Source organism: Stenella coeruleoalba, assembly GCF_951394435.1.
Source record: "Stenella coeruleoalba genome assembly, chromosome: 7".
Taxonomy (NCBI): Eukaryota; Metazoa; Chordata; class Mammalia; order Artiodactyla; family Delphinidae; genus Stenella; species Stenella coeruleoalba.
In genome coordinates this window covers 97,243,333-97,259,608 of record NC_137153.1, presented here as the reverse complement: position 1 = coordinate 97,259,608, position 16,276 = coordinate 97,243,333, and the positions used below count along the sequence as shown (strand labels likewise).

The following is a 16,276-nucleotide window of genomic DNA, read 5'->3' as shown; positions in this document are numbered from 1 at the left end:
AGCAAGGGAGGTGAGAGCTCCTCTAGTATCGGGTTGGCCAAAAAGTTCGTTTGGTTAGTGAATACGTTGTTCAGTAAAGTTCTTCGTGAAAATGAAAAATGTCTTTTATTTACTTAAAACTGAACGAACTTTTTGGCCAACCCAATACTTTGCACTGCTCAGACCCCCCCTCAAGTATTGTGTTCGTCAGGATGGGCAAAGCACTCTGTGTAACTCACTCCAAGTGAGGGATTTTTTTCAGCATGGAGAAGACTTGGCCAGAGGTGGGGAGGCGGTCAGGGAGACACAATCACTCTTCTAAAAGACCTGAGAGGTTGGCACACTGGCTCAGGGTGACCCCCAGAAATGAATTAGGCCCTGAGGATGGCCTGTCCGGACAGGCAGAGGGGAGAGGGGAGCTTGACAATCCCTAGAGTGTAGGAAGTCAGAGCTGGCAGTAGTGAGGGCCACATCACTAGAAGTGTCCAAGTGGAGGCTGGAGATGAGGCATGAAAGAGGCCCTGTGCTTGGTCACTGGGTGGCACCCATAGGCCCTTCCCAGTCTGAGTTCCTGTGCCTCTGGCACCTCGGAGACCGTCAGAGGAAATCAAAAGGGAACACTGAGAGTCCCTAGGGGTGGGTGAAAGGGGCAGTGGGCATTCCGCCAGGCATTTTTGCTGGGTTCTCTGCCAAATTTGATCCAGAGATGAGATGTAGCTGCTAATTCCTTGGCCTAGAAATGGACAGGAGAAAATTCAGCATTGCTCAGAAAGTTCGTAGACATTAAAGCTTTCTGTGCCTGAAATGCCAATGTTTGTGCCGCGCTGCCCCCACTGAGGGGGAAGCCCCCCAGCCCCTTGGGAATGTGAGGGGCCAACAGTGAAGGAGGGAGGACCAAGGCACCCAGAGATCAAAGAGGCACACTCAGCATCATTGAAAAGAACTCAGTCACTCTCTCAGTCCTTTAGGGGCCAAGCCTCATCATTGCAGAAAGGCAGAGAACTTCTCCCAGCCTTCAGGACAGGCAGTCTGCAGCCACATTAAAGCCTTGGCCTTGGGAGAGATGTTCACCAATCCATTCTCTAATTTGACCCCTACTAGCAAGCTGTAAGGCGGGCTCTGCTTTACAGATGAGGAAATCGGGACACATGGCCGAAGTCACACAGCTGGCATGGGGTGTGAAGACAGAAATCCAGGCCTAAGTCCAAACCCTGACCCCCAAGACCCTCTGACCTGGCCCCAGCATGGGATTCTTGGGACTGCAGCTGTTGCTCTGCTCTCCATTTAAGTCTCAGATGTAGGCCCATTTGGAATTTGTCAACAGAATCCCGCTGTCCCTGCAACCAGCCAGCTCACTGTATTATGTGTCAGGTCTTCAGAATCTGGTGCCAAGGTCCCTGGGCTGAGGAAAGAAAAACAGAGCAGGCTTTGGGACTCTGTTCATTTTCCCTCAGCTTCTTAGTTGGCTTTTAGAACTGAAGGGATGGCAGACAGGATAAGGAGAGCCTGGAGCCCTAGTAAAGATGACAAAGGTTGTCCCAACTATTTGTTCATTGCCTGTTTATCCATCCAAAACTGACCAGGCATTTCCACCCTTCACTTGTTCTGGGGGTACAGAGATTAAAGGCACATTGCCTTTAAAGAGCTTGTCAGGTGTTCTCTCATTCACTGTACAGTTTAATGGGAGACACAAATAGACACTTTCAATTCAGGGTTTTCACTTTTATGATAGATATGTACGTACAAGTGGCTGAGGGAATAGAGAAAAAGAGGTCTCTGGCCCAAATTGGAGGGCAAAGGGGGTCGTGGGCAAGCTTCCTGAAAGAGGGGTCTTGTATGGTTTTGAACAGAGGAACCAGCAAGATAAAAGCGGTAGGAACAATTCCAAACCAAGTGCCTGCCTGGCTTTAGGCAATTGCTCATTAGTTGCTGAATGCATGAATCAGGGTGGTAGCATGTGCCAAGACAAAGACACCACAGAGCGCAATCCTTGCAGGGGAAGCGTGACTAGTGTAGCACGTGGGCTGCACTCCTGTCCGTTAGTCTGCTCCTCCTGCAGTCTTCCTGACCACCACTAGCACCTGAAACACACTTAGGCAGCTGAGTGCCTACGAAGATGGGTTACACGCAGGGGAGATGACAAATAAGTAAACACATTGAGCATAATGGGAGCTAAGTCTCTCACTGTGCAAGAAAGGACTTATAAATAATGAAAGGGAGAAGCTAGAATGAACCTTGTGGTGCTGGACTAGAATTAAAGGTACCAGTGTGACTGGTCAGAATGGCCATCATCAAGTCTACAAATAATAAATGCTGGAGGGGGTGTGGAAAAAAGGGAACCTTCCTACACTGCTGGTGGGAAAGTAAATTGGTGCAGCCACTATGGAAAACTGTATGGAGGTTCCTTAAAAAACTAAAAACAGAGTTGCCGTATGATCCAGCAATCCCACTTCTGGGCATATATCTGGAGAAAACTCTAATTCAAAAAGATACATTGGGGCTTCCCTGGTGGCACAGTGGTTGAGAGTCTGCCTGCCAATGGAGGGGACATGGGTTTGAGCCCTGGTCTGGGAGGATCCCACATGCCACGGAGCAACTGGGCCCGTGAGCCACAACTACTGAGCCTGCACGTCTGGAGCCTGTGCTCCGCAACAAGAGAGGCCACGATAGTGAGAGGCCCGCGCACTGCAATGAAGAGTGGCCCCCGCTCGCCGCAACTAGAGAAAGCCCTCGCACAGAAACAAAGACCCAACAGAACCAAAAGTAAATAAATAAATAAAAATTTTTAAAAAGATACATGCACCCCAATGTTCATAGCAGCCCTATCTACAATAGCAAAACATGGAAGCAACCTAAATGTCCATCAACAGAAGAATGGATAAAGATGTGGTACCATGTATACAATGGAATATTACTCAGCCATAAAAAAGAATGAAATAATGCTATTTGCAGCAACATGGATGGACCTAGAGATGCTATTATATACAGTAGTTTGGAAAAGAAATAGTAGAATGGAAAAAAATACAAAAAAATATATATATAAAATATATTACACATATATATATAACTGAGTCACTTTGCTGTACACCAGAAACACAACATTGTAAATCAACTATACTTCAATAAAATAAAGGGAGATGACAACTTGTTAGGAAAAAAAGGTGCCAGTGTGAACTGAGGTGTTCAGTACCCATATGTAGACGCAGGAATACAGATGTGATGTTTGTGTATTTATTTTCTATGCATTTACTGAAATGCTTGGGAGCAGTGAGACTCCAGTAGCAATGAACACACCTAGAACAAAGTTTTGGTTTCTACTTGAAAGGGAACAGAGCTCGTTGGAGAAATGGTGAATTCCAGGGCTGGTGCACAGAAAGTACAAGAGCCTGAAATATATTACTGTGCCAGAAAATAAGGAAGTAGTCAAGAGATAAAGACACGCCAAACACAGAAGTTACCTTTGAGAACCAGAACAATGGGACATTTGAGCATCAATATAATGAGTTATAAAAATGCATGACTTGAGTCTAGTCATGAGGAAACACCAAACATAAATTGAGGGACGTGGTATAAAACAAGGGCCCTGTAATCTTAAAAAAAAAAGAGTTAAGCTCATAAAGATCAAGGAAGGACTGAGAAAGAGTACAGATTGAAGGAGACTAACTAAATGCAGTGTATTATTCTGGATTGAAGTCTTCTGCTATGAAGGACATTACTAGGACAACTGCAAAACTTAAATGGGTTTGGGGAAGTATGGGGTGGGGGTAATTGGGAGCTTTTTGTGCTGTTCCCAAAACTTTTCTGGAAGCCTGAAATTGTGTAAGGATGAAAAAATTAAGGCTTTTTGCAAAAATGGTATAAAAATTATAACAACAAAATTTAAGATACAAAAATATTTTACAATGAAAGTAACAATAAATTAGTGAAAAGATTTCTCTCCTTCGTAATTTCCTTACAAGTGGAGATAATATAAAAAGTAGTTTAAATGATGTCAAACAAGCAGAAGCAGGCCTTACTGACAAAAAAAGACATCTGAAAATGAAACAAAAAAAAAACCCACAAAATGCCCCCACCAAAAAATAGACTAAAATGCTAAAAAGTTGCAAGAAAAAAAAAAAATCAACTCCAGGGATCATAAAATCACCCAACCAAAAATAATAATAATAATAATAATAATTCTAACCTCAAGCTGTTCTCAGGCATAGCCCTACCAGTCCCATTCATTCTCATCTATTTTTAACCAATTTTGAGATAATTTATCACATGTTCTTCTAATCTGCTATTGTTGGCAAATAAAACCCAGTTGGCTTCTATGATTTACAATTTTGGACTTTGTTATAGATGGAAGCTGTCAATAACAAAACTCAGGATCTGCATCAAATATCCTTTGAGCCTTAAGGTGGCAATTCAACAAGCAGTAACCAATCCTGGCAGACACATGTTTGAAGTGTGGAAGGCCATGGACAGGAAGCCCATCTACAGCTAGTACACGTGTAGGATAGAGGTGCCCAACATTTTCATCACAGAAAACCTAATAGTTAAACAAAACATTGGAGAAAAAGGGTGAGGCTGCTCGGGGCGAGGCTTGGAGGCCAGCTTCCCCAGGCACCCTGAAGACCACCTCACGGTCTGGAGAGGAATACTATCTACAAACATCTATAACTCATTCTGAGCCAGGTGAGAAGAGAGGATCAGTAAGAACGGGAAATACGTTTTGAGTGAGACATGAGGCAGAAGTCTGGGATGAAGATTTTCGAATCTGTGCTCCTAGAAGACAAGTTATGCTGCACCTGTCGAAGGATCCATTACTATTCAAACGGTCTCTAAGATAGTATATCAAGCTCAATGGCAGAGACCGTGTTTCCATTCACTTTGGAATCCACAGCACCACACGTGAAGCAATCTGTCATCGCTGACGTTTCTTTGGTCCTCCTCGCCTCTCCACAGTGCAAACCCTGCTTGTGGGGCCACTTTCCGTCAACTATATCATGATAGGGAAGGCCTTTTATAACCGATTTGTCACTAGCAGCGTCCCTGTGGTTCCCCAACCTTTAGTGCACAGCGCTGTATCTCTTGCCTACCAAGTCCAAGCCTTCTCCTGCCTCCTTGTCACTGCTCCTCCCATCCCCAAACTATCCACACACAGTTCTGGAAACTAGTCTGTCACCCAACAGGTCCAACTGCTATATCCCTCCCTCCAAGGTTCCAGCTACTCTCTTCCAGCTGTGGTTAAGATCCTGGTTCGAATTGCCCCAGCTCTGATCCCAGGGCGAGGGATTCCCAGATGCATTCATTTGACTTTTCTGTTCTGGTTGATTCATCACTATGCCAGGTGCTTCTGACAGCGCTTAGTGCTGAATTTAGTTATCTTGCTAAAGAGAAAGACATAGCATAGGAACAGCAAAGAATAATTTTAGACACCGCATACATGCCAAACAAGCACACCAGGCACACGATGCGCTCCTCCCTTTGATAACGAATATATGGGGGTGATACCACCCCTCTGGAAAGAACCCACGAGGGTCACAAGCAAAGCAAACTGAAGCTAAGACCTCAAGAGGCCAAGAATGCCAAATAGAGGGGGGAAAACATCATAATTTAACACATGATGGACCTGGTTGCAATTTTTTTTTTTTTTTTTTTTTTGCGGTACGCAGGCCTCTCACTGCTGTGGCCTCTCCCGTTGCGGAGCACAGGCTCCGGACGCGCAGGCTCAGCGGCCATGGCTCACAGGCCCAGCCGCTCCGCGGCATGTGGGATCTTCCCGGACCGGGGCACGAACCCATGTCCCCTGCATCAGGAGGCGGACTCTCAACCACTGCGCCACCAGGGAAGCCCCTTGGTTGCAATTTAAAACGGGGTGGCGAACTTTTTCTGTAAAGGGCCAGATAATAATTATTTAGGTTTTGCTGGCCATAGTCTTTGTTGCAACTATGCAACAGCAAACCTCTTTAGCACAAAGGTAGCTGCTTATAGACAATATGTAAATAAATGAGCATGCCTGCGTTTCAATAAAACTATTTATGGACACTGGAATTTGAATCAATCTTCACATGTCATAAAATCCTTTTTGTAAAAACAAACACAAAAACAAAAAACATTAAAAAATGTAAAGGCCATTCTTAGCTCATGGCTCATACAACAGACGGTGAGCCACATTTGGCTCATGGGGCTGCAGTTTGCCAGCCCCTGGCTTAGAACAAAGTGAACAAAATGGACACTGGGCCGTCAATTGGAAGGACACATTGTACCTGAGATGCACAGCTAGGGACCTCACCAGAACACAGACGTGGTCATGAAAGACTCCCCGAAACTGCTTACTTTGGGTTTAATATTTTGTAGCTATCTTAGGCTGGCTGATACAAGAAAAGAAGTATGGAAAAGGGGGAACTCACTGAAATCTCTAAAAGCTCTCATGAACTCTGATTACATTCTATCAAGTATCCCATCTCTGTGTTGATATTTCAGCTGAGAACACAAACAGGAGACCCAATAAAATCGACCTAGTGCCTGGCCTCCTACACACTATGTTCACCAATTAGTGAAGAAAACAGAAGGATAAGTGATAGAGGCACCATCAATTTCCAATCTAAGATTCCATATGGTAAAATCATTTAAAAAATGAGAAATGCCATGTTGGATATATTGAAAATATTTTATAATTAATTCTCTAGAATCCTAGCCATCTAGTACAAGAAAAAATTGTATGGTGGAACACTTCAGTATTTTTAAACAATGTAAAGACATATTTGACTAGGGGATGGCAATAAGAATTGAACAAATATAAACCTAAGCTTCCTCATTTTCCACAAAGCAACTCAACAATAAATATATTTCAGGAAACAGATGACAGAATACCTCAAATGCAAAATTCCAAAGTCATGTAGACACTTAGATTAACCAAAATTGTTTGTAAATTAAAAGATAACAGCAAAAGGTCACAAAAAGCCTATTTCTTTCATAGCGTCATGGGTGATTCTTTAAGCAGATAAACAAAGTACTGTAAAGAATGGTCAAAACTTGGCTTGAACTGTCTTCTGGTAATTATTAATCCCACTATTTGTAGTTTTGTTGTCCAAGGACAAAAGCTCCATGTGATCGATCACCTTCTGCTGTCACTTTCCAGAGAAAAGAGAGGCTGCTGCTGGTTGTTTTTTCCCTTTTCCAGCTTTCACTATGCTCTAAGCAATTAGTGGCAGATAAAATATCGTTAAAATAAAGTATCCCATTTTCCCACCAGAACTGCCAGCCCTCTTCCCAACTCATTGTTCTGCTTTGAAAGATGAACATATTTAGAAATCCTCATTTTATTCTGAGACATTTCTGCATAATCCATTATAAAACATACAGGTAATACAAAATCCAAAGGTCCTGTTTTGTTTATGGAATAAACACGTGAAGATTAAACTACATGATGACACCATGGGGAGAAATCATGGTTTCATTTATTTTCATGAGATAGTTCATGAGTGCATGACGTAAAAGCTTAAAAGTTGTCACCAAACTCTGCTAAGTATTATTAAGAGATTATGCAGGAAGAAATCTGTGCAAATTCATCTTCTTCACTCAGTATCAGATAGTAGAAAAAAAACATCTCTTTAAACAGTTTTTTTTATATTCAGGAAAACAGATTTGAAAAACTGAACAAGTAGACACCTGCTCCCTCTTTATGATCGAATAACAATGACAATGAAGGAGATTCCAAAGAAAAAAGCTGAGATGAAAAAAATCCAAATAAAAGCCAACACTGCTATTAAGATTTTTCTTTTAATATGCCATGAGATATCTTGATTGTATATTTTCCAAAGTACTTTTCCAGCCGCATCTCCCAGCCCTTCCAAAAGATTTCTCCAGTCTGTCCAATGCAATAAAGGATGCTAGATTATAGTTCTGTCCACCTTCTCTTTTCGAAAGCAAATAATCCTAAATGACTTTAATGGTCATACATTCTTATCTAATAAGGAAAAACATTTACAAAGATCAGAAACCCAGTTTTGAGACATTTGCATTAATTTTGAACTGAATCAGCATTTTGTGGGTTTTAAAAAAGGCAGCAGTTGGAATTCATGACTTGCTGACAAACACATTTCTGCTGAGGGAAGGGGAAGACAGGGATAGTGAATGCTGCATTTCTCCATTGGCCCCAAAGTGCTAATTCCACAACGGGATACATCAAAAGCAAACATGCAACTGTGGTTTTAAAACTTTTTACTGCAATATAACAATGAAGTAAACAGTAATTAGACACCTACCAATTTCCCCCCCAAAACAAACCCAAAAAATGTAAACAGGAAAATAACTCTGCCTATACTTGTACAGCTTCTCAAATCATGTTATAAGGGTCTCACATTCAATGATCAAGAAATTTAAAATAGCAGTAATTATTTTCATTTTAAGAAAAGATTCCCCCCTCTCCCCCCTCAACCCCAAGTATTTATCATGAAAGAATGGGCTTTCTTACACATTAATTTTATACTTATTTGAAGCAGCAACAATAACCATCAATAATTTGGCATTTCTGTTTACAGTTGCTCCAATTTTTTTTTTTTTTTTTAATTTCACAAAGCCATTATCCAGTGTTGCCATAAAACAGGGACTGTAGATTCTAGGTAGCAAAGATTCTTTCTGAAACCACTGTTAAGTCAAAGAAATATAAAGCAGGGCATTACACTAAATTTCTGGATCTAGTACACTAAAAAGAGTGAAACCTAGGAAAAGTTACCTACTGTTTTATAGAGGAAATAAAGACCTGCAAAAGCTGACTTTTGGTTGTATAATATTTTACACGCTGTGTGGATCTGCGGCATCTGCTAATTGAAGCAGACATGCACGGTATTTATCCCTGCCCTGTATCCTAGACCCCCCTCCCCACCCCCAAGAATCTACTACCTTATACCAAGTATTGTGGATATGAGCCCAAGTCATCCCAGACAATCCAGTGAACAAAGTTAGTGTAATGCACTGGTGTGAAGTGTGAGATAAAAAAAAGTCCCTTTCAATCTTCATCAAAGTTTTGCTGTAGAAGAAAATTGGCAGCCAAGTTCTCATTCTTCTCACAAGCAAAATATGCTTGTATCACAAGTCCTTCAGGAAATCCTAATGCCTTTAACTGGAAGAAAAGAAAGAAAACATATTATGGAGTCCAGCATAGCACTACTGACAGATCATCACTTGAAAACATACTATAAAGGACACAAAGAAGCTTGAGAATTTTACATGAATTCACCCCTATCTGAATATGGAGTCATTGTCCAATTCAAGGGGGTAGACAGAACCCAGGCCCTTTCCTGTAACCACCTACAAATTCTTTGTTCCTAGTTAAAGCTATTAGGCTAACAGATACTTTGATAACACTCATTGGCATTAACACTAGAAATTAGCTTCTGTGGTGGTTTAAAAATAAATGACTTTACAGAAATCTGTAAATCAAATGGCTTTTAGTACATAAGTGGTGAAGCTATGGATGAGAGCAACCAGAGGTTGCTAATTATTTGTAAAGAGAGCCACATCTTTCATTAGGGTCATATATTACTCAACCTCCTTGCCTTATGAAACACTTCATACTACAAAAATGGGTGGTCAATTATTAGTAATATTATATGATATATTTTTGAAATCAAGACATATGGTGTTTGATTTTTATTTGCTTAATTTTTATAGCATTTTAAATGGTGATACGACCCATTTAATTTTTGTCTTCCTAGTCTATTAAAAATCACTTGTAACTCAGTAATTGCTGCTATTAAAAGCCTTTAAACACTCAGGTCAACTGTCTAATTCCCTAGGTACAGCCAAATGTTATTATGTCAGCCAAATGTTATTTATGAACCCCCTTCCTCAACTGTCTCAATCGTCTTGCATTAGACTATATCAAGAAATGACTTCTAAAAACTGGGCAAAAGTCCCGATTCAGCATGATTATATTCATCCATGAAAGGAGAAGAAACTCAAAAATGATTTTGTTACCTAGGTCTTGTCCAGATTAAAGCTGGGCTAGCTGAAGTAAAAGGTAGATAGGGCACGATCCAACTATATTGCTTCTACAAGACACACACTTTAGATTCAAAGACACAAATATGCTGAAAGTAAAAGGATGGAAAAAGATATACACCATGCAAACAGTTACAAAAAGAGAGCTGAAGTGGCTATGTTAATATCAGACAAAACAGACTTTAAGATGAAAATTGGTACTAAAACAAAGGACATTTTATGATGATAAAACAATCAGAAAGACTTCATTATAAACATAGAGAACAACAGAGCCCCCAAATACATGAATCAAAAACTGACAGACTTGAAGGGAGAAATAACCAATTCAACAATAGTTGGAGACTTTAATATCCCCATGTTCTATAATGCATACGAGAAGGCAGAAGACTGACAAGGATATAGAAGACTTGAAAAATACTATAAACCAACCAGACCTAACAGACATTTAGAGAACACTTAACAACAGCAAATTATACATCCTTCTCAAGAATACACAGAACATTCTCCATAAAGACCATGTTAAACCATAAAACAAGCCCCAATACATTTAAAAGGATTAAAATTATACAAATTATGTTATCTGACCACGATGGAATGAACTTAGAAATCAACAATAGAAGGAAATTTGGAAAATTCATAAATGTAGAAACTGATACAATCCTAAATAACCTACAGATCAAAGAAAAAAATGACAGAAGAAAATAGAAAATAGTTTGAGATGAATGAAAATAAAACCACAACACACTAAAACTTATGGGATGCTGCTATAGCAGTGCTTGGAGGAAACCTTCTAGCTATAAATATCTACAGGCATACCTCAGAGATACTGCAGGTTCGGTTACAGACCACTGCTATAAAGCGAATATCGCAATGAAGCGGGTCACACGAATTTTTGGTTTCCCAATGCATATGAAAGTTACGTTTACACTATACTGTAGTCTATTAAGTGTGCAGCAGCATCATGTCTAAAAAAAACAATGTACATACTTTAATTAAAAAATGCTTCATTGCCGAAAGATGCTAACCATCATCTGACAGCACAGGGTTGCCACAAACCTTCAATTTATAAAAAATGCAATTAACTGCAAAATGCAACAAAGTACAATAAAAAGAGGTATGCCTATGTATTAAGACAGATATAAAATCAATAATCTAAGCTTCAACCTTAAGAAACTAGGAAAAAAAAGAGAAAACTAAATCCAAGGCAAGCAGAAGGAGATAAAATAGACACTAGAAAAAACACAGAATCAACAAAACCAAAAATTCTCACTTTTTTTCTTTAAATCAACAACACTGACAAACCTTTACCTAAACTGACAGGGAAAAAAAAAGAAATCTGAGGATTCAAATGACTAAAATCAAAAATAAATGTTGGAACATTACCACTTTTTATAGAAATAAAAACTACTATCAGGGAATACTGAGAACAACTAAGTTGTTGTATGCCAACAAACTAGATAACATATATGAAATAGACAAATTCCTAGAAAGATAAAAACCACCCCAATTGACTCAAGAAAAAAAGGAAAAATCTGAATAGCCCTATGACAAACAAAGAGATTGAATTAGTAGTCACAAAACTTCCCCAAAAGCCAGGCCCAGATAACTACACTGGTGAATTCTACCAGCCGTTTAAAGAAAAATTAACACCAATTCTTCATAAACTCTTCCAAACAACAGACGAGGAGGGAACTCATTCTGTAAGGCCAATATTACTCTGATACCAAAACCAGACAAAGACATCACAAGAAAACTACAGACCAATATTCCTTATGAATACAGATGCAGAAATCCTCAACAAAATACTAGCAGGCCAATTCCAGCAACACCCCAGGAATGCAAGGTTAGGCCAACATACAAAAAAATCAATCAGCATAATAAGGCATATTAACAGAAAAAGGGACACAACCACACAACCATCTCAATCAACACACAATTTGACAAAATCCCACACCCTTTGTGATAAAAACATCCAACACACTAGGAATAGAACTTCTTCAACCTGATAAAAGGAATCTAATGAAATGCACAGCTAACATCAAACTTAATGGTGAAAGACTAAATGTTTTATTTTCCTCTAAGATCTGGAACAAGATAAAAGATGTTGGCTCTCACCACTGCTATTCAACTATACAGAGGCGGCTCTAGATAGAACAATTAAGCAAATATATATATATATATTTATATATATATAAAATATGTACATATTAATAATAAAGGACATCCAGATTGAAAAAGAAGTAAAACTACGTCTACCTGCAAATGATATCTTACATATAGAAATCCTTAGGAACACACACACAAATTATCAGAATAAATGAGTTCAGAAAGGTTGCAAGATACACAAAATTAAATTGTATTTCTATATAACTAGCAATGAACAATACAAAAATGAAATTAAAAAAAACAACTCTCTTTATAACAGCATCATAAAGAATAAAAATACTTAGAAATAAATTTAGCAAACTGAAGACTAAAGAAATTTCTGAAAGAAATTATGGAAATTCAATATGGAAAGACATCCCATTCTGTGTTCACGGCTTGGTAAAGACTTAATATTGCCAACATGGCAATACTCCCCAAATTGATCTACAGAAAAAAACACAGTATCTATCAAAATTCTAGCCAGTTTTCTTTTTGCAGAAATTAGACAAGCTAATCCTAAAATTGATATGAAATTGCAAGGGAACCACAGAGCCGAAACAATCTTGGGAAAGAAGAACAAATATGGAGCTCTCACACTTCCAGATTTCAAAACTTACAAAGCCAGAGCAATCAAGACAATGAAGGACTGGCATAAGGATAAACATATAGATCAGAACAGAACTGAAAGCCCAGAAATAAACCCTCACATTTATGGTCAACATATTTTCAACAAGGATGCCAAGACAATTTAATGGGGAAAGAACAGTATTTTCAATAAATGGTGCTGGGGCAACTGGATATACACAGGCAAAGGAAATGAAGCTAGGCTCCTACACCTCACACCATAAACAAAAAGCAACTCGAAATGGATTATAGGCATTTTACATTACATAAATGTAATAAAGTTATAAAACTCTTTGGACAAAATAGAGGCTTAAATCTTCTGACCTTGGGTTAGGCAATGTTCTCTTCTATGACACCAAAAGCACAAGCAACAAAAGAAAAAATTTCTCCAACACAGAAATCAAGATTTGATAACTGTAACCTCAAAAAAAAGTTGCTCTAGAACAAGTGAGGCAATTGTCTATTTTCACTTCTATTTATTTGAGGGGGAAAAATAACACTGCAATATATAAAGTATCTTTTTTGAAATACATAGTTACAAACCTGAACACTTGATATGTTTGTCATAAACAAAGACTAATTATAGTTCCAATGATTTTCTAAGTATTAAGTTAAAATGCACTTTCTCTGATTTCCATCTCAAAACACTTTGTAGGATAAGACAGGGCAAGTACTATGATTTCCTATTTACAAATGTTAACAATGGGGCCTAGAGAAAAATGAATGACTAGTCACAGTATCATAAAAACTAGGTTACTGCAGTGACACATGTATGGGCAGACATAGGATGAAAAGAGAATCAGGATACCAGGTTCTGATGTTTACTACACATGTATTTTATGAAAATATTCATATACATATCTATTTACATTTTAGAGACAACAGTGAAATAAAATTTTAAATATAAATTAAAAATGGATAATCTTGAATTGGGCATATACTTTAAGATCATTTTTCTAAAACATGAATGAAAATTTTAGTTTCTTGATATATTGATAACTATTTCATGCTAGACTGGTATTCAGTGCTAGTCCCTTGGCTTCACAAAGAACACAATAGAGAGCAGGGCTGAGAAGAGACTGTCTCCACTGCAGTCCCTAGGTTAGTAATGCTCTATTTGGCTCTGTCCAGTAAGAGCTATCTACTGTGATGGAAATACTCTATATCTGGGCTATCCAGTGCAGGAGCCACTAATCCCATGTGACTACTGAGCACCTGCAATGTGGCTAGTGTGACTAGGAACTGAATTTCTAAGTTTTACTGAAACTCACCCTTTCTATAGCTTCTTTTTCCTGAGGCGTTACTTGAATGTAGTTCATATGACCACTTCCAGCTTCTGCAATTCCTCCACTGCCACCTCCACTGCCTCCTCCTTGACCACCAGCTTCTTGAACTGGTTCATTTAACATCTGAATAAAATGCTCCTGATGTTGGCTAATTTGCTGCAGTGATTTGAAGGACAGAGAAAAACAAGACATTGATATAAAGTATCTTCAGGAAAATAAGAATTCTAATACAAATAAGAGAGAAAGTTATAACTTTGCAACTGCATTATTTTAGAATGATTCTGGATTATTCAGTCTTTGGAAGGATATGATTTCTTGTACATTAAAGAAACTTCGTATTTCTGAGGTAAACAGTGAAGAATTAAAAGAATCCAAATTCTCTTTCATAAACACTCCCACCACCCCCGTCATTGTTAAAAAACTACTTGATGTATAAGAAAAAATAGAAGTTATATATATATATATTTTATCCTCCACACTAGTAGGCAGTAGAATGCTATAACAGGGGTCCGTGATCCCCGGGCCATGGACCGGTACTGGTCTGTGGCCTGTTGGGAACTGGGCTGCACAGCAGGAGGTGAGCGAGCAAGCGGGTGGCGGGCAAGCGAGCCAAGCTTTAACTGTATTTACAGCCGCTCCCCATTGCCCCCCATTACCGCCTGAGCTCCGCCTGTCAGATCAGCAGAGGCATTCGATTCTCATAGGAGCGCAAACCCTACTATGAACTGCGTGCTCCTTATGAGAATCTAATGCCTGATGATCTGAGGTGGAGCTGAGGTGGTGATGCTAGCGCTGGGGAGCGGCTGCAAATACAGATTATCATTAGCAGAGAGGTTTGACTGCACAGAGACCAAAATAAATCAACTGCTTGCAGACTCATATCAAAACCCTATCAGTGAGTGGCAAGTGAAAACAAGCTCAGGGCTCCCACTGATTCTGCATTATGATGAGTTGTAGAATTATTTCATTATATATTACAATGTAATAATAAGAGAAATAAAGTGCACAATAAATGTAATGTGCTTGAATCATCCCGAAACCATCATCCCCCGACCCTGGTCCATGGAAAAATTGTCTTCCACGAAACCAGTCCCTGGTGTCAAAAAGGTTGGGGACTGCTGCTATACAAAACTCAAATATTTCATGACCTGAGCATTAAAATAAGCCCACAGGGCTTCCCTGGTGGCTCAGTAGTTGAGAGTCCGCCTGCCAATGCATGGAACACAGGTTCGTGCCCCCGTCTGGGAAGATCCCACATGCCGCGGAGTGGCTAGGCCCATGAACCATGGCCGCTGAGCCTGTGCTCCGCAACGGGAGACGCCGCAACAGTGAGAGGCCCGCGTACCACAAAAAAAATAAATAAATAAAAATAAAATAAAATAAGCCCACAGGTATGTTTTCTATGAGGTAGTGCGCCACTAGTAATAAGCTTGGGAAAGAGAGACCTAGACAGTTAAACATTTCTTTTTGCTAGAGTTTCTCAGATTCTTTAATAAAGTGTTTCCCAAACAAATATCTAACCCAATCCCCACCCCCAATTCTCGTTTTATCAGTACATCTATCTATAGCATGTTCTACTAAGTGCAGCTTAGAAGAACAGTTTATAGACTTGGTGAAGGAGAAGGGGTGCTCATGGACTTCTACAAAATGTGATATACTCTAAACCCATTTTTGGAAATTAACTGATTAAATAGTCACCTGCAGTAACTGAGGATTTTCTCGACCTATCTGTTGTAGCAATGCTGGAAGCAGGGAAGGATTCTGTTGAATAATTTGTCTCATCTGTTGAAACTGAGGCTGATTCCGTAAAAATTCAAGAGGGTGTCCTAAAATACACATGAACATTTTTAAACAAAAATAGCAATTACATATACAAACATAATCTAGACAGCAAACACTGTCAAGAAAAAATATGATTTGAATTCTCAGATGTATATAAAATGAAGTAAATAATGAAAACATCTTCAAACTGCACCAGCTCGCAAGTCTCATACTGCAGAAATTATTCCTATTAGCTAAGGTAGAGAGTACAGAACACTAAAAAAACAAAGTTTTCCTACAATTGCCCTGGGCACTCAATATTATCAAGTAACACGGAGAACTTGTGCCCTTCGTGCACTCTATCAAAATAAAAAGTATTAAAAGTTGTTCTTGATGCTCAAAAGTTCCTAAGAAAAATATATACCAGGATTAAGAAACGCAAAAAACTTACCTACTTTAATTGCATTCAAAAGAATTATGCTTTTCAGGTT

General features: G+C 39.2%; 1 protein-coding gene across 2 annotated transcripts in view; it reads right to left on the bottom strand.

Moving 5' to 3' along the window:
• Window positions 1-5,567: 5,567 nt before the first annotated feature.
• The window catches only part of RAD23B (RAD23 homolog B, nucleotide excision repair protein), a 46,640-nt gene continuing 35,931 nt past the window's right edge, over window positions 5,568-16,276 (bottom strand). For both annotated transcript variants that reach the window (XM_079926215.1, XM_079926216.1), the window contains exons 9-11: window positions 15,723-15,850; window positions 14,010-14,180; window positions 5,568-9,088 (exon numbers count right to left, since the gene is read on the bottom strand). In XM_079926215.1, coding sequence (XP_079782341.1) covers window positions 8,975-9,088; window positions 14,010-14,180; window positions 15,723-15,850 — 413 coding nt within the window. In that variant the 3' untranslated portion in view covers window positions 5,568-8,974. The remainder of the gene's footprint in view (window positions 9,089-14,009; window positions 14,181-15,722; window positions 15,851-16,276) is intronic.